General features: G+C 40.7%; 2 protein-coding genes across 2 annotated transcripts in view; one reads left to right on the top strand and one right to left on the bottom strand.

Moving 5' to 3' along the window:
• The first annotated feature begins 540 nt into the window (after nt 1–540).
• On the top strand, nt 541–17327 carry RNF141 (ring finger protein 141). The gene is made up of 6 exons (XM_006017676.3): nt 541–596; nt 2483–2688; nt 5865–5973; nt 8542–8723; nt 13573–13680; nt 14548–17327. The coding sequence occupies exons 2-6, from the start codon at nt 2546–2548 to the stop codon at nt 14696–14698; spliced, it is 693 nt and encodes a 230-aa protein (XP_006017738.1). The 5' UTR covers nt 541–596; nt 2483–2545; the 3' UTR covers nt 14699–17327.
• Nucleotides 13531–22631, bottom strand: part of AMPD3 (adenosine monophosphate deaminase 3) — a 68548-nt gene continuing 59447 nt past the window's right edge. Inside the window, exon 14 of the mRNA XM_025196718.1 lies at nt 13531–13888. Coding sequence (XP_025052503.1) covers nt 13862–13888 — 27 coding nt within the window. The 3' untranslated portion in view covers nt 13531–13861. The remainder of the gene's footprint in view (nt 13889–22631) is intronic.

The following is a 22631-nucleotide window of genomic DNA, read 5'->3' as shown; positions in this document are numbered from 1 at the left end:
TGGGACCACTCCGTGTCCTGATGAATGGTGTGGGGCCAAGTCTGGGGGCCAGATGAGCCGTGCAGGGCCAGCTCCGGGGCCAGATGAGCAGGGTGGGACTACTCAGGGGGCCTGATGAACGAAGTGGGGCCAGCTCCAAGGGCCACATGAGCAGCGTGGGGCTGGTCCAGGACAGATAAGTGGCGTGGGGCCACCCCTACAGGGCACATCCTTGCCCTCGGTCCCTGCACTCCCCCCATGCCGGATGCTAGCCAGGGCCAGGAGGGAGCAGGAGGGCGCTGGGTGCTGGGCTGCCCCGTGGAGCGGTTACCCCCTCAAGGCTGCGGACTGTCCCCTGTGGGGGCAGTGGGGAAGGGGCAAGGCAAGCAGGTGGCACAGGGAAGCCCCAGCCCAGCCTGACGTAGGCGGGGGGGCGGGGTTCCCCATAGCCCCGCCCCCTCCCCCCACCTCAACGGCCTGGCACGTGCCGGCTGTGCCTGGGGGGGGAAGCGGATACGACCTCTTTGGAAAGGGGGGGCAGGGCGGCGGCACCCCGATCACCGCCCCCGCCCCGCCAGCGCCGCGACTCGCCAGGAGCAGGATGCGGCGGCGCGGGGGTGAGGCAGCTGGGGCCGGCGGGGCGAAGGGGGGCAGCGCCGGGGGGCGAATGGGCGTGTGGCTCCGGCCATAGCTGCGCGCGGGGTTCTAGCAGGCGCCGCTTCCAAGCCGGGGGGCCGCACGGACCCATTGTGCAGGGACGGGGGTGGTGGGAGGCCCGTGCGACCTGCCTTCGAGGCCCCCCCAGGGGTCCTCACCTCCTGCCTCCTCCCAGCATAAGCCCCTGGGTCCGTCCTGCCCCGTCTCCTGCACCCCAGGGCAGAGAGAGCGGCCTGGGTCTCAGCAGGGCTTTCTCCCAGTGGCCGTGCCCCTGACTCCAGCACCCACTTCCCCCAGGGACGGGCCCCTGCCCTTTTATGGAGTCTGGCTTCACTGTCGGCTGCTGCAGCGCCTGCCCCGGACGTGGGGCATGAGAAAGAGCTTCCTTCAGTTAGTTTTCGGGGTGGCTCCAGCACTCCTGCCTCCTGAGGCACCTCAAGAGCCCCCGGCGGGGGTGGGGGGGGGCTTGCCAACGTTGCACCCATGAGCGTCGGGCGGTGTTTCTGCCAGGAACCCCAGTGACACCGGGGAAGCTCAGGGTGTCGAGCTGTAGGCACGAGTCAGCAAGGAAGTACTGGGACGAGGAGATGGAAGGGGTGCGGGTTCTGGTAGGAAAAGGCCGTGGGATGATTGCTGTTGCCATTGGTGTCACTGTATAAATACCAGTAATAATGCTTATATCAGTATTGTTGTTTGTATTACTATTGCCATTGTTATCATGGCCATCGATACCCACATATTTACAAAATTAAAAAGCAATAACAATGATGACGGCGATCATTTGAACATTTGCCAGCCAGAGTGGAAAGTCCAGGCTTGGGTGCCTCAGTTGGAAGGAGGAAAGGCACTTCATTGGGAGCTCCTCTGTATGTGAGAATAGAAATTGCCCCAGTTCTGACAAGTTTAAATTAAAGAAGGCGTTCTTGACGTATGCAACATGAGGCTTGGTTGTTTGTTAAAGCATTGGGGTGTAAGTGTGCTTTTCCTGCATTCGGTCTGCATTTTGTCTGTCAGAATTCTTATAGAACTGAAGATATCTATGTCTACATCTAGGTGTTGTGCTCAAAGATGTTGATGCATGTTCAAATACTTGCAGGATCAAGGCCTTATCCTGTGTTGTAGCTTATAATGTGCCTACTCCCAAACTGCATGCAGTCCATCTTGCAATTGGATCTGTTACCATGGACTTCTTTGTCTGTAGAGCCTCTTTAAAGCCACAGAAATTTGCATTACTGACTTTGATCATAGGAACATAGCCCCAAACCCTGTAGATTTGATTTGTCTCCCTTTTTACTATTTTTTGTTTTGGAGGAGGTGAGGGGAAATGGGAACTTCTACATAACTTGAAATCAAATAAAATAAAACCCCACACAGAGGAAAGTTTGTTTTTATTAGGATCAAAAGCTGGAAATCGGGACCTTGCACTACTGAGGGTGATGGGGGAATGTAGAGAGAACCTGTGATGGACAGACTGAAACAAAGGAGGTCACGAGGACAGACTGCATGGTTCTCAACGCTTGGCTTGGTTTAAGGCTGCTTACCAATTTGTTGACACAGTGGGATGGTTGTATAGAATAGTAAATATTTGTTAACTTACCAGCAAGAGAAGACACTTTAAAAGTTGTTAGTTTGAAACTGACCCTCCCATAAGTGCTATGCTTTGTCTCTGTATTATGCTATTGCAGATTTTAACTATTACCTGAAGACACCCCTATAATAATTAATAAGTGCTCTTCTAAACTACCAAGAAATTAGGTAGTCTGCTCTGCTTGAAGAAACCTGGGAGAAATCAAAGTGGAGACTTGCTATCTTATATTGTCTCTTCTTTTTCTTTTAATGTATTTAGGAGAAACTGCACAAATGAATACGATCCCCTTTCTTCCTGGACACTGAGCTGAGGAATTTCATCATGGGTCAGCACTTTTCAAATCAGACACAAACTGTTATTAACAAGATACCAGAAAAGGTAGCAAAACATGCAGCTCTGGTTCGCGAAAGTGGTTTCCTGACATATGAAGAGTTTCTGGGAAGAGTAGCTGAAATTAATGATGTGTAAGACTTTGTCTCCTGTCCTTTTAAAAATTGTACAAACACTATAATGTCTTGGGCTGGCCAATCTATACCATTTGGCTTTCAGATGTGTTCTTCTATTTTTCAAGCCTGTGTAGTGCAGTGATTCTCAACCTTCTTATGCTTAAGGCTCTCCTCAGAAAATTCTAGCTCTTAGTTTTCACTTGTTTTTTGATTACAGAAAAATACTAGAGCAATTCTGTTGCAAAGAACTCGGACCACAGCAGGTCAGAATGTTTTTAACACTGTAGTTTCCCTATGTGAAATCCTTGGGTTGATTTTTGTGAATAATGATAGCACACCTGTCACAGCTCCTTGGAGTATTCTTCCATTTAACCTTGCCTGCCATACTACTACTAATACTTTGGGCCACTGTCCCAGAGTCCCAAGGTGAGCCTCAGACCCTCTCATGTGGTCTTCAACCTCCCTATAGCCATGCCTTGCAGGTGGTATTTGATCATTTTGGAGGGGCCCATAGCCCTGCCACAACACTTGGCCCCCTCAGGTCTCAAACCTTTGTTGGGGCTTCATCCCCTTATCTCTGCCTGTGCCCCCTCAGCCTAGGTCCGTTTCCATGAACCTTGGTTTCTGGGCCCCGGGACCTGGTTTCGACCTTTTCTGGCTCTTCAGCCCCCTGGGGGGACTTGTATATCACTCAGCCTCCTGCGTCCCTGCAGGGCTGTATGCGGGGTGTCTCTCTGGTGTCCCTGTGGCCTCCATACTGTAACCACAACCTTGTCCTCCAGTATCTAATTTAACTGCAACATAAACATAAGCACCTGCTTCCAAACTAAAAGTCGCCCTCACTCAGGGTCATTGTCATCCTACAAGCCGTGCTTCCCTTCAAGCTCTCACCTCTTAGCTTTCCTGAGTGACTTTGGTGCCCACCAAGGCTATCTCCTGCAACCCTTCTCTTCCAAGAGATCCACCACTCCTTTCAGGTGCTGGGCTCAATGCCCTGGAGCACTGCCCCTTCTGGCCAGAGATGACTCCCTAACCAAGCACAGGGGTTTCCCCTTGTGCCTAATGGGCAGCCTGACCCAGCTGCTTGCTGCCTTTACTCTCAGGCTGCCTAGAAATCTCCCCTACACAGTAAGCTTGTTACAGCTGACTTTTGTTCAGCTGCCTGCATATAAAGTAGAGCAGCCTGTTGCACTTTCTCAAAGTAACAGGAGCCACTGGAAGTAAAAATCCCTATCTTTTTGCAAGTATAGTTTAGCAATAGAATGCCTTCCAATTTTATTTTGTGTTTATTTATGCAAAATATTGTCCTGATTATAAGTCTACCTTTTTTCCTTCCAAAACAGCCATAAATATCATACTTGCCTTATATACTGGCATGACCTATGGGCAGTCCTCCAACAGTCACAACTTTAGTACTTGAAGTATTTTTGTCTTCAGTACTTGAAGTATTATTGTTTTGTAATAAAAATACAGTCACAACTTTTTTGGTATAGTATTTGTTTTTCTTTACATTAATGTCATAAGTTACCCTCAAAAACAGAAATGAGACATCAGGTACCTTACCCTGCACTGCTCAGTTTTTTATTTTAAGTACCTTTCATGTATTTAAATCTGTGGGCCCTTTCCTTGGTTATTTAATTCTCCAGTAAGATTGTTTTGTTTTGTTTTGTTTTGTTTTGTTTTGTTTTGTTTTGTTTTGTTTTGTAAGTGCAATAACAATTCAAGGTCTTTTTCTGTAGTTATCAAGGTGTCTTCAGGGGGAAAAAAACTTTAAATTGAACCTAAAAATGTTGTGTTGATTGATATGGGAGATCAACTTATAATCAAAATTGTATCATAAAAGTTTGTATATAATACGTAGAAGTTACATATTCCAGAACTGGGACCACAGTGAACTAATAGAAAACATGTTGGACCCTTAAATAAGCCTACCGATTTTATATGAAGCTGCTCACATGCATAATTTTTTGCTGAATTGGGATTAATGGAGTTTCTCTTGCAAGATGTTCATTCAGCAGAACACCTTAACTTAATTTGAAACACATTAATAGTACTTTTTGAGACCTTGGTTCCTGCAGGGTTAGAACTTCGGGGTTCAAAGGTACTGGATCTCACTTGGTTACCTAGACCAGCTAAATAAAAGACAAAATGTAGAACTCCAGACTTACATAAATTACGTACGTGTCTTTTTGGAGGGATTTTCTGTGAGCTATCTTTTATTAAGAAACTTCAAATTAAAAGAAGCAAACAAAGGGTGGCCATGCCTATTCTATTTAAGTTTCTTTTAATCTATTGAAGGTAGAGTGGAAAAATTCCTTTAAGAATTGCACAGCTTCTAAAGGGACAGTCCAATTTGTGGATCTATACTACTACTATTTCCTTTTTTATAGAAATAATTTTATAGTCTAATTTGTGTGTATTTGTCCTGTGTAGTGGTATGTTTTTATAGGTGACTGCTACACGTGGACTTAGGATACTGATAACTGCTGCTTTTAAGATATACATTGAATTTCAGACTTCCCTTCCATTTTACTTTAGACCTCAAACATACTTTCAGTTATTTGGCATTGGAACGTGGCTGAAGTTCAAGCTTTTAACTGTAGAAGAAACTCAAGAAAAGTAGTTGGCTGATCTGGTTTTAAAAGGTAGTGGAGGAATTGACTGTTTATACAACAGAGACAAGATTCAAACAATCTTTTCCTTTGACTCTGCGTACTGTTGCAACATTAACACAGTTACATTTTAAAAATCTCACCCAGTAATATCTTGATCCTTTCAAGCTGTTTCATAAATGGTGAGGAAATAATTTATTGGGCAGAACTAAAACATTTAGCCCTGTAATAAACAATGGAATATATTCAAAAATAAAGTACTAACTTTCCTAAATATTTGTACTGGGGTTGATCAAGGGGCAGAGAGTAGGTGTGATTACGAAGGACTTGCATGCGATTCCTGCAAAATGAACGAATGACTGGAATAGAAATTACCTGTATATTTAAGCTGAAGACATGTAAAGCCACTAATCTAAAACTCATTTAATCTTTCCATTAAGGTGAAACTGTCCTTCGTGAAAATGGTTAAAATTAAATGGGTAAATGAAAAATTAAATAGGTAAATGAATTGCAATGGGAAAAGTGACTCTGCTGCAGTGTATATCTATTGTATAAAGTCAGATCAATGCTCCTCTGTTTCAGAACGGCAAAGTTGGCTTCTGGACAAGACAAACATCTATTATTTGAGGTGCAGCCAGGTTCTGATTCCTCTGCTTTGTGGAAGGTGGCAGTTCGGATAGTCTGTACTAAAGTAAGATTATCAACCCTTTTAGCTTAGCGTTTAACACGAAGCTAACTGAACTAAGAATGTTTTTGGTCAGTCACCATTCAGTTTTCATTTTAATATAAAGGGTTTAAAGTATATTGTTAAATTGGGCCTAAATTTTGGTCTTTTCTAAAAACTGAGGCATCAACAGAAATATTTTAATGGCCAGCCCTAAAGGAATAATGCCTTCCCTTGCAGTGTTCACTAGCCAGTTCTTGGCAGTCTTGAGACCAAGTAAGAACCCAAATTTGAAACTGACTAGCTCGACAGAGGTGGCAGTCCAATAAAGGGTCTGGTCAGGGATTTGATTTGACATTCAGTATCTAAGTGATAAGATAATTTATCCGTATTTAATACAAAACTAAAAGAAGCCTCACTTTAAAGTTGTGGCCTTTTAGCATTGCTAATTTAGTAAGCTGTAAGCTGAAGAACCATACAGGAAAATTACTCTTAATGGTTCTCCAAGTGGTTACATCAGTTCACCCATTTAGATCAGCCTCAATAATGGGGGCCTTACTGTGAAGCTTCAGCTAAATTATGAGGGCACAATAAATATTTGGTTGGCATTGTTCGGGGGTACAATTGATACATGAACTAACAAATGTGTAGGACGTTAGCTTAATATACTTATTATAGGACCACTTTATCCTGTAACTTATAATGAACATGCTTGTTTAAATAATGGTTCTTCCCAGAAAAGCACATAGAGTGTAACTTCAGCGTGTTGGTTTGTGTTACAATAGCAGTCAGCTGACAAAACCAGAATGTGACAGTGAACAACTGAAAATAAAGCACAGCATATAAAATCAGTGTAGCAGATCAAATAGGTTAACTGTTCTCACTGTTAATGAGGAACCATCCCTGAATGGGGATGGTTCTAGTGAGTTCCTGCAGAGATCTGTTCTTGGCCCCAATATCAACAATAAGAGAAAAATAACTGCTCTTAAAGCTACATGATGATGGCAGAGTTGGTAAAGTGACTGATAGTGGTAATAGTGACTGATCAGTTACGCAGAGCAATCTTGATCACTTGGTAAGATGTGCACAAGCAAATGTACTTTTTATGTGGTAAAATGCAAGGTTTTAGGTCTAGGAGCAAAGAATGAAAATTAAACTTCAAGATGGAGGGAATGGGGAGAGAGTAGTTATTCAAACATGTTTGAAGGTCACAGTAGATAATCAGCTGAACTTGAACTTCAAATGTGGTGGAGTTGAGAGCACTAAGGTGATCCAGAAGTACAAACATGGGAAAATCAAATAGTACATGGGAAATAGCTTTGTTTCTCTATGTAGCATTAATGAGACTTTTCTGCAGTACTATCCAATTTCTGTGACAATTTCAAAAGGAGTTTTTGGGGAGTGGAGGGGAGGATTCAAAGAGAACAGGATTTAGAAAAGAGGTAGAATAATGATGTAGGTCTCTCTGTAAATTTTTTTTCTATAATGTAAAGATCCATCTATTTAGTTTATGAAAGAAAATTTGATATTTGATCACAGTTTTCCCATGAGACTCCTGACATCAGAGGGCTCTTTAATCTGGCAAACAAATTACTAGCTGCTGAAGCTAGACAAATTCAAACAGGAAATACCCATACAGAAAAAATCCCTCGGATCAGAACAAGTGCTATAGTTCATCCAGAAGCTATTGTTAGGGACCTACTTAAATCGCAACAGAAGTCTGGTGCAGTGGCACCTTTAACCTCACTCTTTTTGCTGCATCTCCTCCCCCTTTTGAGAGGTAAGAAGCCATTAATGCCGCAGTTTTTACCTCTCTGCCACTCGGCAGAAGGGGGGTGGGGGGAGAGGAGAGCGCATGGCAAAAAGAGTGAGATTAAAAGTGCCACTGCATCGTGAACTTCTGTCATGATTTAAGTCTGTAGCTACTGTGCACAATCTCAGTATTACTGGTTAAAGTTGTATGGTTTATGATCAGGAACTTGCTACATGTATAATTATTAAACACATGGTTCTATTCCTTTCTTAACTTGTCCATGCCCATCAGCCAGAATTTTTCTAAAGCTCTTAAATATTTTAGAGTTCAAACCAAGCGTAGGTCACTAACCTATTATACTTGGAGCCAATGATTCTTAATATAGCTATTTTTTCTTACTCTTACTTTATTGATAATGTAATATTTCTACTTCAAAGAAAATCTATGACTTTCATGAAGGCAGCCATCATTGCAGTCTAATTTATGCTCTTAAAATGGTGAAGCTTGGAACCTGGAACAGCATAATCAAGTTTCTATATATACATCCTACTTATTCATAGTTTAATGGTGTCATTTACCATGATTATGGTCTTGTACGTCTTATTACAGTTAAGCTTGTATTTTCCATTTTAAGTGATTATGATCTTTACCTGGAACTCTGTTTAGGGATATTACAACTTAACTATATATTGACTTAGTTCTCTAGCATTATCATGGGCACTAAAGAAAGTAGCAAACTTCCTCCCATAGAATAATGTTTAAAATGAAGAGTTGAGAATTCACAGTCGGTAACTGTTGTTTGAATTGTATAAACTTTTTCTGTAAATATTTTTGTATCTCAGATAAACAAAACAAGTGGCATCGTAGAAGCTTCAAGAATCATGAACCTGTATCAGTTCATTCAGCTTTATAAAGACATCACCAGTCAAGCAGCAGGAGTTCTTGCGCAGAGCAGTGCCTCTGGAGGAACTGCTGAGACTTTCACATCTGTGTCATCTTGTCAGGCCAGTTTATGGATGGGAAGGTATTGATATACTACCTAATTTTGGAGGATATATATATTTGTGTTTAAATCTTAACAGCTGACTTCCAATAAATATACTTAGAATGAACTTTCTGTCTTTGGCAGACAAACTTCAAGTGGAGTATAGAGCAGATGGTTTGTTAGTACTTGTAACCCTGCAGTCAACTTAGTTACGTTACTGTCGGTGTCATTGCACTAGCTTTGGAACAGTCTTGTTAGTGATCTCTTCTAATGTGCACCTTATTTGTTTATCTTCTGAATGAGGAAAATGGGAGGAAATGAAATCACTTGTAGTTACAACACTTGTTTCGGTAGTGTTTGTTTAAACAGATTTAATGTTATTTTTCCGCTTAAACTTTCTTTTCCTCTTCTCTTACACTTTGGCATGCGACAGTTCCAGCTGTTGTCACTAGAGAGCCACCAGCTGTAACCTTAATTTTACCCTGTAGGGGTGGGGGGGAAAATAGAAAATTGCTCATCCATGGTGAATCCTGTTTTTAATCATAGGAGAAGCAAAAAACTGTGGTCAAAACCCACAGAACCTGCTAGCTCAAGATGGATAAAATGGTAAATTTTAGTTGAATATAGTAGTATATGCAATGCCCACCCTAGAATCTGCACTACACAGAGTACCGGCTCCAGCTGGTCTGGGACCCACATTGCACTTGGCACTCACAGGTGCCACCTGCAGTGTGGTCCCAGACTGGCTGGAGCAGGCACTGCACACAGCACAGTCCTGGAGCTGCTGGGGTGGGTGCTGTGTTGCGGTGCAGTCCAGCCAAGGTGGCCATCATAAGTCAGAAAACCAGCTAAGTTGGCAAGCTGGCTCTGACAAAGATGTTTGTTCATATTATGGTATGGTGTCAATAAACTGCCTTACAAAGGGTGTTTTTGCAAATGTGACTCAGTTTAGAACTTGGAACTACAGTAAAAACTGTGTTATCTGGCACTTTATCATCCGGAATACTCCATTAACCGGCATGCCAATCGATGCAGCAAAAGTGAAACCAGAAATCCCACCATGGCACTTCCGGTTTTGCCAAGTCCCACTTCATTAACTTTTGCCCCGGGCCGTGGTCCAGGCAGCCCATGCAGGGGTCCCCTCCCTGTCCCCCGGCATACACCAGGGAGTGAAAGCCTTGGTGCACCGGGAGGGGTGGAGGCCCAAACAGGTAAAGATGCCTCTCAGATAACTGGCATATTTGATTAACTGGCCCTCCCCATTCCCCATGGATGCTGGATAACACAGCTTTTACTGTATATGTAAACTCTGCTCTGATTATTCCCAAAATCTCCAGTATTTTCAAGCTTCTGTTTAACAGTGAGATGAGATATTAAAGCTTTGTCTGCTTTGGGAATGTCTTACTGTACCTCTACACTGATAAAAACCTAACATGGATGGGAAGCAGTTCTGCTTGTACTAGTGAAGCTGAACCTTATTTCAGGAAAGACTGAGTTTCACCAGTACATAGTGTCTTTTTGCCTATTGATTCTGGGGTTTGCACCTATGTAGGCACACCAGGGACCTGGTTAACTCAGGTCTGTTGATGTATTAGTAGGATGATATTTTGGCTTTGTGTCTGTGTTTGAACCGTCAAAGTAATATGGCTCCCTTAGTGCAGTTTGCACACTTTACATTTGGAGGTACTTCTTCACATTCTGTGGGACTCTTGTTGTAACCTGATATCTTCTGCCCACTGATTCTTTCTGGCTACCAAATACAAAGCTTCTGGAATTATCTTGTTAGTCTAATGTTCTCTTTAGTCTCTTGGATAGTGTGTTTTGTGGGGGAGAGTCTCCAGTGGCTTCTAACATGGATATACAAAATATTAGTGGTGAAAATAATTATTCATTTATTTTGTAATGTAAAACCGTGCCTAGAAGGCTTCATTATATATGGCAGCATGTTTTAAAAGAGTAATGTTTAGCAACAGAAGATTGCAGATTGGCCCGTGCCACTTATGTCAGGAGTTGCATAGATGTAACTGCAGGTAATATTTGGCTGTATTTTAAAAAATGTGAAAAGAAATGTTTCTAATTCCAGCTCATTTACAATGGTTGTACTTAGCTTCTTCCATTTTGAGATTATTGACTATTTCAGAATCTTAAATAGAAGAAAAAGGCTCATATTGATGGAATATTTTTGAAACTGGTAATAGTAATTGTTGGATAGTATATATTTGTCCTACTGTCTTTTTATGAATTGGGGAGGGGGTGTAATTAAAGCATTTTGCATATAGTACATCATTTTCATAGATTTTATTGAGCATTTTTAATTGGACTCTTAGTATGCTGACAAATGAAGATGGTTAGCTGGATTTTTCAAGAGCCTGTCAAAAACAGGAGTTCCATGAAAAGTCTGTCCTTTCTCCCAAGTCACTTAAATACTTTTTAAATCCTGCTACTGAGGTTTTTATTGTGATATACTAGAGCAGAAAAAGAAGATTAAAATTTGAAAATGGAGGGATTAGAACTTGTGTGTGAGACCTTTTAAAACCCTTTTGCAAAGAAACTCTCCACAGCCCCTTTTTCACAAGGAAGGGCAAATTAAACTGGGCTGGATACAGTTTCCTTGCAAAGCATGCTGTGATTTTAATTTCATCTGTATCTTCTGTGGAAACCATCAGTCCTTAACTTCCGTCTGGAATGACTGACTGAAATGCTAATAACACTGTTCAAAAAAATATTAGGCATGTTTGAGAGAGGTGGCTTTTCCCTACTTTCTGTTCATACTTTTAAGGCAAAGAGACATGTAAATGCATTTATAGTATAAGATGCTTTTTGGAATGTTACTATACTGCTTAATTATTACACTAAGCAATTAAGGTATGGCATTTTATAATTTATCTTATCTTCCAATTTTAGCCTTGAGAGGATGGGAAAGGCCAACATCCCTTCTATTTAAGTGCCTTGCTTTATTTAATTCGGAGGTGTGCAATTCTGGGCTTCACGTTTTAGGACGTATGTGGAGATGTTGAACAGAATCCAGAGGCAAGCAACAAAAATAATAAAGAGGTTGAAAGGAAAGCCATGGGAGGAGAGCATGAGAGAGCTAGGTGAAAAGGAGATTCAAGTGGTGGTGGGGGGACATGAAAACAGTCTTCACAAACTACTTGAAATGCTGCCATAAATGAGGAGGAAAACAAGTGTTCTTTTGCAGGATGTGAAGCAGTGGCTTACAAATGCAGCAAAGCAGACTTTGCTTAGATCTCAGGAAACTTCCCTGCTGTTATAACAATAAAGTAATGGAATAGACTGCCCAGGGAAATTGTAGCTTCTCTTCCAACAGAGATTTTCAAGAGGAGGCTGGATAAGCCTTTGACAAGGATAGTTTAGAAATATCATTCCTGGATTCATATGGTGGGGTGGACCATATGACATTTGAGGTTGCTTCCAACCTTGTGATTCTATAAAGGGGCTCCCTGTAGGAATATAACTGTCAACTGAAGTAGAGATGTTGGAATGCTATTTCTAATACGCCTGAGCCCACTAAGCTGGCATAGTCCAGTGCATCTTCTAATTTTTTTCATGTCCTTTAATGACACTGGAAAACAAGCAAAGAAGCACTTTCAAGTGTTCTTATGCAAAGGAAATCTGACCGTTTTTTTGTGTGAAGTCTCCACACTTACCTAAACTGCTTCCCTTCAAATGACTTACCGCACAAAAGTAGTAAATGTTATCTATTCACTTCCTTTTTTCCTCTAACCTTGAACCTCTACCAGTCAACCAGTATTGTGCTTCTCTAGAACATCTACTTTCCTATTCACAGCATCCACAAATTTATTTCAAATATTAGAGAAATGTAAGTACTTCCTTAGTTTGTCACCGACATATTTAATTCTATTTGTATCTTTACTTGTACATTTCCAGACTGCTTTCTGTATGTAATCGTTATTCTGCTTCCTCACTAGCTAAGACGTGCTTGCATATATTTTTTAAGCATTTGGTCTTATGATGCTCTAAATCTGTTTCTTGAAACCTGCAGAAAATTGCACTGTACACAGATGTACTAACTTGTATGCACCTAGCATATCTTTCATACTCTGAAATGGGATCACAGGAAAGTAATTAGATACTATTCCTTATTAGCAATGCAGTCCTGTAATCAACCGAGCAGTGTATTCTAATCACCATCTACACTTGTAAAAAATACTTCTCTATGAAACTCTCATGTTCTAGCATGCTCTCTTTAGTCTCTCATCAGCATCTTAAAATAAGACATCAGAGGAGGGGAAACCCCACATGTGCCTGGCTCCAAAGAAGTAAAGACCAGAACAAAAACACTTAAACTATTAACCTTTACATTAGTGGGGAGCTATTCTAATTCAGAATTAATACCAGGACAGCTAACAAAAAAGTTGTTGAGTTCCATGGTCCTTCATTTTTGCTAGATAGTCACAACTTGCAGACAGTCCTTCTAGAAAAATCAGTTAATTTCTTGGTCCAAAGATACAATATATAACTGTTCAGAATAAGAACTTTTACATATTTTGCTGGTATGAAAAATAAACTGACGCACAATTCTGTGCACTGATTTTTGTATCGTATAATTTTACTGAAGTCCTAGTTCCTTTGTGCTGTTTCTGCTGTTGCTGCACGCATTGACCTTAGGCCATAACTACTGACTAAGAGGTGCCACAGTAGCTGAAACTGATTTTACCACTTTACACTAAACTAAAGATACTTACTGTAGATGATGATATGAACAGAGGTTATGAACTTAATGGATGTGAGAATAAAATGTCAATAAATATCTCTTACCTACATGTGCACAAAATGTATTATTTAAATAATAGTCAAAACATGAATTTCCAACTGTATTCTGATAAAACTGTTTTCTGTAATACAGGGTTAAACAGCTGACTGATGAAGAAGAATGTTGCATCTGTATGGATGGACGTGCTGACCTTATCCTACCATGTGCTCACAGCTTCTGTCAGAAATGCATTGATAAATGGTAAAATGCTTTCACAAAAGATCTCGTTAAAATTGTGAATCAAGCATTCAACATGTTGGCTTTGGTAATGAAGGACTCTTCATTGTTAATGTGCTTCAGTGTTTAAAGATGTCTTAGCAATATATATGCAATGGATATGAAGCTTAAGGAAAGACTAGGATTGCAGCAGAATAATGAAGAATCACTTCAGAACTCCTATGAACTTGATCTGGAAGAATACCAATTAGAGAAATCACTTAATGGTGGAAGCGACAGGAAAAAAACACAATTAGATATGAGTTTAGGATTAGCTTATTTTATAGGAAAACAGTGATTTAACTCTGAATTGGATAGAAATATTCCAGTGTACTTTACAAAAATAATGGATATGTCCTGTCTACCCTGGTCTTACTTAAAATATTGTCCTTATGTAAAATATTGTAAAAATATTTATGATGATGAAGAAATGCTGAGTCTGACCTCTTGAGCTGCTTTTAACATCAGAAGTGTCACAACATTCTGATTAAAAGGTACGTAGTCCTCTGAATGTTACAAACCCAAGGCAAATTAGAATGACCATTTATCTTGATAAACATACTACAAAAGGGGTCTTTTTTTTTTTTAGTTGCATGTAAAGACTTCTCATGGACATCTCTTATACTGTAATTTTTTTCCTTAACTTTGATAAAATGTATGGCCTATAACTTTTCTAGAGAAAGATATTTAAGTTTTTAATTGAGATAAAATATTATGCATAAAATTCAGGTTATTTAACTTAGCACAGCATCAAGTTAGACAGCAAACTCCTGCATCTCAGGATTACACATGGGCTTTTGTTTTTGACCAGAATATTATAAATTAAAATATTCTCTCTGTCTTCCTAAACAGGAGCGATCGTCACAGGAACTGTCCTATCTGCCGTCTTCAGGTGACTGGGGCAAACGATTCTTGGGTTGTGTCGGATGCGCCTACAGAAGACGATGTTGCTAGCTACATACTTAATATGGTAGATGAAGCAGGGCAGCCTCACAGACCCTGATACCAGTGACTAATAGTAGAAGCACTTGGAGGTTTTCTTTGTGTGACTTCCCACTTCCCCCTTACTTTGACACTGTTCTGCACTTTGTTTAAAATAGGAGTCGTCTTGGCTGCTATGGATTTACACTGTTCTTTTAAAACACAGGATACATGACCCAATACATCTGTAAGCATTCTTAACGTTTTATGTAGTTTCTTATTAAATGCTCTAAACTATTTTGATCGGTGACAGTAGCAAAGATTGTCTGCCCGTTTAATTTTTTTTACGTGATTTAAAAAACACTGGTATAGAATCGTTTGTCAGTTGAACCATAACAGCACAGCTATGTTTTGTGGTAACCAAGTACCTGATTATATACTGTTCCCAGAAGGGCCTGACCCTGTAGCCCTTATCTTGATAAGTAATTCTGCTGATTTTAAATGGGCCGACTAACATGAATAGAGATTGTTAGTTAGGATTAAACAGTTATTCTTAAACCAAGGCTTTGCTGCTGAAATTTGAGGGCTATCCATTGCCACCTATGCTCAGTTATTGCTGCTTTTTTTTTTAGCATTTCCATGTATTGACTTTAAACTAGCTGAAATTTAAGTATAAACTTTTAATTCTATTTTCGTATAGTACAAAAACAGCTATGACAAGCTATTTGTGCACTTCCCTTCTTTCCTAGTAAACAAATGGAAGTGAAGTAAAAAGTAAAACTTAGCAAGTTATTTTATTCACTACTCATTAGAACAGCCTCATTAGTTGCAGAACTTTAAACAGCTTCACGTGCAGTCCGAAAAGGATAAATTAATGTATCAGCAGCTTTTTAAACCGGCAACAGCCAATTTTTCCTTTTTCCTTAAAAACATCTGAAAAGGACCCCTGGAAAGTAGTTACTCAGGTTTGGTTTACTTTTGATATTTTAGTTTTCTCCACTTTTTTTCTGAGTTTTCAAAGTCACATCATTATCCATGTAAAGTGTGATTATAAGCTAACAAATGGTGCTGTACTTTCTGCAAGTGCAATATACCTTTCTGTAGTGGAGATAAACTACTGCTTTGATAATGGCTTCATTTTTCTTTCTAATGGAATGTGCAGTTATGAAAACTCAGGAAAAGAACAGTAATGATTAGGAAAACAAGGCTATACTTCTGTAGCAAAATCATCAACCATTATCGGTGTTGTCTGATTTGTCAGTAAACTAGTAATACATTTTGAAGTCTGTTTTACATAAATAACACCTTGGAAAACTACTGGCTTTGTAAAGAATGAGTTAATTAATATAATTGGCGGCTTTTTGTAATTAATATGTAGTCTGATTTGAGTCCGAGTCAGACACATTTACACACAGCTGATCCATTCAGTGAAATTCTTGTACATCGTAAAAATTAAACCATACTGGCTGTACCTGCTAAAACTCATTGATGTCTTAAAGCTAAAAAAAAAATTCTGCATTGATAATGGGTTCTGTGCTTCAGAGATGCATGTACACATGCACAGCATTCTGTAAAATTGATTACAGAAGAGTAACTAGTAAAAATAGTAGGGAACAAATCTTAAAAGAGGCTTGTCATCTTTTTAATTGCAGGACTTGTATGAAATATGACACACATTTAAATTGGACTTATGGCACAGGTGTCAAATTCAAAACAAACAACAGAGACATCTTGTACAAACCACCCCTACAGTCAGTAGGGCTTATTGTGTAATTTTGAAACATTTCTTGAAATGAATGCATATCAATAAAACTGTACCTTCTTCACTTTAATTCCTATCAGTGAAACCTTCTGGATTTTTCAGAAAAAATTGTGGACTACTTGCTGCATTAAGCATAGTATAACATCTCTTATATTGAAAATCATAAATATTTAAGGTTTTACTACTAATATTTAGCAATACATTTCAAACCATAAAGCCTTTTACTCCTCTTCCTTTCCACCTTAGTATTCATCCACATTCAGGACTTTAAGATAACATTTGTTTTTGGTTTAAGTATTTTTATATGATTGAAGCACAAACAAGCATCTAGCATCATTACAGCTTCAAACTGCTATTTTTTTGTTTTCAAACGGTAAAAGAAAAAATACTACTGAACGGACACACATGGTGAGTTTCTGCTGAGAACTTTAATGATGCAGCCTGAGTATTAACTGCAAAGTAGTGATCCATATAATCACACCTCGAACTTAGCAAAAACTGTAAATTTGTTTTAAATGGAAAAATATAAGCTTTATATTCTGTACAGCTTTTTAAATAAGCTACTTTAATGCACACTGCTGTGATGTAGGTTCTTTAATGTAATGTGTGCCTTGTAAAATGTATGTACTGTATGTTACAAAGGATGTAGTTTGCGTTACCACTAAAAATGTCTAGTGTGGTAGCGGTGATATTTCACTGTCTGAGATACTACATTTAGCTGACTGGAATCTAGAAAAGAATACAAATCAAGATGACTTGAACTGAGTAGTGGGTTCTGAAAATCTGATCGTGAATGTGAATTAATGTAAATAGCTCTTGGGTGGCATAAAATTGCAATTTTGTTCTGTAGTATTGCAGCAAAGATTTCTTAAAGGTTTGATATAAAGATGAAACTGAAATGCTATAGATTGTAGAATAACTTGTGCAATAAAGACACTTTGGAAGAAAAGTTTAACGAATTCTAAGTTCATCTTCTGCTTTTCATATATAATATATTAGTTCAATCAAGTTTTAACTTGAATTCCATTCTATCATGCATGCAATACAGTGCATTTGCATGTCATTTCCATAAATGACATATGACACTCATTTAAATTTCAGTGTGATGTTATAACAGGGAGCCAGAGGATCCTGTTTCTATGAGCAGAAGGCAGCATTAAAGGGCTGCACTCAGGTAGCCAGCTAAGGTAGAAACAGCTGTAGAAAAGTAAGGAGTCAAGGAGGGCCCCAGAATCCTGGTTTCTGAGCTAGAGAGCTTAGTTTAGTCCTGATCTCTCTGCTGAGGATAGAGCTTCTGCCAGCCTGGGCTGCCAGCAAGGGGAACCCAGGCAACACAGCTACCTGGATAACCTGCCAAGCACTAGCAGATGAAGGGTAGGAATCTGCTGCAAACCAGAGGGACTGGGTTTGAGTATTGGCTGCTGTAAGTAGCTGGAGGACTGGGTCATGGCTATGGGGGTGGACTGAAGTCATGGGTGTGGGACAAGGTGGGGAAGGGCCTGGAGGGGTACTGAGTAATAACAGCCTAGTCTAGGGTCAGGGGCCCTGAGGTCTGGAGCAGAGGTAAGCTAAGGCTGAGAGGGCCAAAGCCTGAGCAGTGGAGGTTAGGGTCAAGATTGGCAAGCATCTCCTGGCACTAGCTAGGGCCCAGCAAGCTGGTTGAGTCGAGAGAGAGTGAGTGGGTCAGAGAGCCCAATGAATGAAGACAGTAAGACCTGTGAGGCATAGGCATGGCTGTGGAGGCATCTGGAAGCCATGATTAATGCCCTTAAAGCAAGCTAGTGCCTGAGGACACAGATAGGGCAACTGGGGCCCCATCAGCTAGTGAGATGCAGGTGCCAGCAGGGCATTGTGGAGTAGGGTAGCAGATTTTGGGCCCATTGCCATGATTAGGACTGGGGGCTTTGTAAACAGGTGAAGCTAGGTCAAGTGGATTCAGTGGGCACACTCAAGGACTCTGGCAAACAGCCTCCCAATGTAAAATACAATTTCCATCAAGACATGACAGGGAGGACAGTGAGGAAGTTACCCAAGGAACTGAGTAAAACTAGTGGTTTGTCCTCTGGGGGGCACTGCAGCCACCTTTGGCAGCCAGTCCTGTCACAGATGTCAATAGCAAACTAAATTTAGTTCTGGGGAAGGATTTGTTTACTCCACCCCCTGTTTATTCTATCCCCCAGCAAAGCAACTTGGGAACCTCTTACCTCACAGAGGCACTGTCAATTTTTCTAAGAAGCACAATTCAGGGTATCTATTACTGTTATAAACAGTACCTGCAAGATAAAAATATCTTCATTTTTAATCTATTTACCCTGTTTCTAAACAATATATGCATGTGTATTCAGTCACTTTCTCTGATTTTTCTGCTTGCATGGATTCTTCATAGGAAAGGGATGGATGAGACCCACTTTTAAAGGTGAGAAAAGTATGAGTGCAAAGCCACAAATGTTGGCAGAGGTACTAAAAGGAAGGAGTGTCTCTTGAAAGTGTACCTGATGCTTTTAAGTACTGGATTTCAAAATTAGTGTCTAAGTAAATGGTGCCAGCCACCAAATTCTGTAAATACTGTTGCTTATTGTGGGTGATTATATCACTCTCAGATAGATAAAACATGCACCCCCCCCAAAAAAAAATCAGACCCCCAAAATTGGGTGTGTGTATTTAAGCAGGGTATGTGTATTAAGCAAGGAAGCTGATTTTCTGCCCAGGATAGAAGCACCCTGCTTTGATTCCTGCTCTACCACTGAACAGTAGCTGTTGCATTACTGTTCAGGCACCTGAGGGGAATTAGTTGACTTAATGGCTTATTGTTCTTCACTCCACAGGTGTAACAAGGTCTCTCCTTTTTTAATGGTCTTGATGTTCTGCTAATCAAACTAACCTTTCTTAGGGCAAGCTTGCTGTCTGCTAGCTGCTCTGGGTCTGTCTCCTCTTATTTCACAGCCTTAGAGACTTTAGATCTTCTAAAAATTACAGATCCACAGATGAAGACGAGTCTTCAACAGCGGCTAGGGCTTCAGCTTCCACTAAGCAGGAAAGGGAGGGTGATTCAACTGAAGATTAGGCTCTGTACCTACTCTATGCAGCCATTACTCCATTAAGAAGAAAAGACTTTTTCAGAGTCGTTGTCATCTTTCTGCCTTTCAAAAACAAGGTATGTATGATATTCCAGGGCATGTATGCAAGGAACTGGCAATTTGTGTAACCTCTGATCCAGATTCCTCCCTTCCTCCCCTGCTCCAGTAATACAAAACAGCCAGTGACATCCCTTAGTAACATTAAAACGGGAATAAAAAAGTTGTACTCATCTCTAGGGGTAAGGGCTGTTCTTAATGGAATAGACACCTAGCTGTGGGCCTTTGCTCTAGTTACCCCTACTTGTGACTGGGGGAAACTATCCATAGGAAACCTCGGCTACATAACACAATGAGAATCATAGGTTAATCTGTATGATTTTAACTCCTGTTCATTGCACATGCAGCTGGAAGCAAACTGACACATTCTGGCCTTTGAATATGTATCCATCTCAAATTTTATATTTTCCTTCCATTTTCATGTAAAATCTCAAGGTTTTATCCTAAGTGCTGGTTCATGGGCAGCTCATAAGTGTGACTTCTGATTTTTTTAAACATGTCTGACTAATTAAAGATTATTTGTGACATTCCTTCTAGACAGATGAAGAAGGAAGTCTAGAATCTATCAAGTCATATTTTACAGACCAAGCATTCTTTCCTTCCTAAATACTGAAGATTAACAGATTGAGCTATGGCCCTGGATATGCAGGTCAGGACTTTGCATGGTATTTTACCCATCATATCTATGCTAGGTAGTGCTAGTAGGATTAAAAAAAAAATCTTAGGAGTCTTCTCCATCTGAGTGCCTCAAAATACTATAAATGTAAGGACTTGGTGTTAAGCGAAAGGTTCATATCATCTCTTTGGGTCAATAATTTTCCTTCATAGACTTCACTTGCACATAACCAACTCTTGAACACAGTCTCCTTTTAAGAGATGTAAAAAAAATGTATGTTTACATCACCAAGATCCTTTTTGTAAATCCAGTTACATTATGAGAAAGTGGTTGGTCATTTATTTCAATGTAATATTTATTGCCCCTCCTTTTAAATGACAGGCAAAAAACAAAGTGACCCACATGCTTTTCAGTCAGAACGCAAAGAGCAAATGATGCATTATTTTTCAAAGTGGATTTTATAACAAAAACATACTAGGAGTGAATTGAAGAAAAAGTTGTCTCTAAAGAAAAAAATAAAGAAAAGAAATGCAAGAGAGAAAATACTCTTAAGTAAGGTACACCTCTGAGACAAGAAAGTATTGTCGCTGTTGTGAAAGAGTACATTTACTCAAATACAAGATAAGGTTTTTCCCCCAATTAGCATAGAGGAGAAAAGCCCTTCATCTTATAATTGCACACAAGGAAATTGTACTAAATACATTGTCTATCATTAAACTACTGCCAAAAGCAGCATACCTTTTTTGGGCCCTTAAAAATGTGCAGTTGCTCCCCCGAGAGGGTACAAGTACCACGCCTGGAGGTATTGCAATACCAGACTCTGAGAGACCTGACCAGGCATCAATACCCTCCTCAGGTGCCAAAAATACTGATTTTTTTTTCTAAGTCTCGTTTCTAGCCAAATCAATATTGAATTCCATTGACTGAGCAGAGCTCAGTTGTTCAGGTCTGTGTGGTACTATCATCAGCAAGTATCCTACCTTTCAGACTCCTCAATAGTGGGTTTCAGATACTCCCAACCGACCACAAGAATAGGTTAGTGCAGCCCATTTGAATAAGACATATGGTAGTGACCATTAAGCACAGTTCCCCCACCACCACCAACCCAAGTCATGGTGAGCCACTACACTATACATTTTTACTTCTTCACTTCCACAGCTGAACTGCACCTTTCTTTCCATTTCCAATGAGTATTGTTTCTTCACCATCCAAACATCACAAAACAGGGCCCCAAATAATTCACCCAATATCCATCTGTCACCCGCTCTCAGCCTGGTGCATACAATTACTGTGGTCCCACCCTCCATGAGGTAAAGTCAGATCAGGTTCCCCTGTGCCTCATCTGCATATAAATTTTTGGAGTATCACAGGACTTGTGACATGAACATGGATTTCCAGTCATGAGCGGATGCTAATTAGTACATGGATCCTTTGTGGAGGAAGGTGGGGGTATCTGGAGTACACACATACTGAGCACTATTGAGCCATGGTCACCATGGATTGAAATGCTGTCAATTCTGATAGGGCCCAGCCCAGTGAACTGCAGTAAATCACAAGCCTTTGGCTTTGGGTTAGTATCACGTATAGTTTGTACTCCATAAAAACAAAACACCTATGACTTAGTAGGGCTAACGGAAACCTGGTGGGATTCGTCCCACAACTGGGCAGTACATATTGAGGGTTATAGATTGTACAGAAAGGACAGGGTGGGGAAAAAAGAGGGAGGGGTTGCGCTCTATGTCAATGAGCAATATACATCAACCCTCATCAACCCTCATCAAGACGGAATCCAAGGATGAGGAAGTAGAAGGATTGTGGGTTAGGCTACACGGGGGGCAAGGAGAAAGGGATTTGGTGGTAGGGGTCTGCTACAGACCCCCACACCAAGGGGAAGAAATAGATTCGGGGCTCCTCTGAGGCAGCTCTCGGAGACCATAAAAGCTAAAGAGGCGGTAGTTATGGGGGACCTAAACTACCCAGACATCTGCTGGGAGACGCAGACAGCAAAGTCCCACCGTTCACGCAGGTTTCTAACCTGTGTACAGGACCTCCACCTGACACAGGAGGTACACGGTCCCACTAGGGGGAATGCCATACTGGATCTGGTATTGGCAACGGGGGATGACATGGTAGGGGACCTCCAGATCGGTAGCCATCTGGGGGTCAGTGATCACCTAATACTAGAATTCTTCATAAAACGTCAAGTGGGTAAGGTAACTAGTAGGGTGAAAGTGCTAGACTTTAGGAAAGCTGATTTCAATGAACTCAGGCGATTAGTTAAGGACGCACTGCAGAGTAGGAGTTTTGAAGTGATGGGAGCCCAAGAAGGGTGGCTGTGCCTTAAGGAAATGAGCCTTTGGGCACAAAGCAAGATGATCCCCGAGCGAGGCAAAAGGGGGAAAGGGGCCAGGAGGCTTCCCTGGCTGACCAGAGAAATCCAGGGCAGCCTAAAGGACAAAAGGGGAGCACATAAAAAGTGGAAACAGGGAGAGATCACCAAAGA

This window comes from Alligator sinensis, unplaced genomic scaffold (genome assembly GCF_000455745.1).
Source record: "Alligator sinensis unplaced genomic scaffold, ASM45574v1 scaffold755_2, whole genome shotgun sequence".
Classification (NCBI taxonomy): Eukaryota; Metazoa; Chordata; order Crocodylia; family Alligatoridae; genus Alligator; species Alligator sinensis.
The sequence above is the reverse complement of the archived record's forward strand: the minus strand, read 5'-3'. Positions and strand labels throughout refer to the sequence as shown.

Bases quoted from the DNA above. Each gene is read 5' to 3' on its own strand.
- RNF141 (XM_006017676.3), top strand. From the start codon at position 2,546: ATGGGTCAGCACTTTTCAAATCAGACACAAACTGTTATTAACAAGATA. The intron at 5,974-8,541 runs GTAAGATTATCA...TTTGTATCTCAG, and splicing joins TTCGGATAGTCTGTACTAAA to ATAAACAAAACAAGTGGCAT. The intron at 8,724-13,572 runs GTATTGATATAC...TCTGTAATACAG, and splicing joins GCCAGTTTATGGATGGGAAG to GGTTAAACAGCTGACTGATG.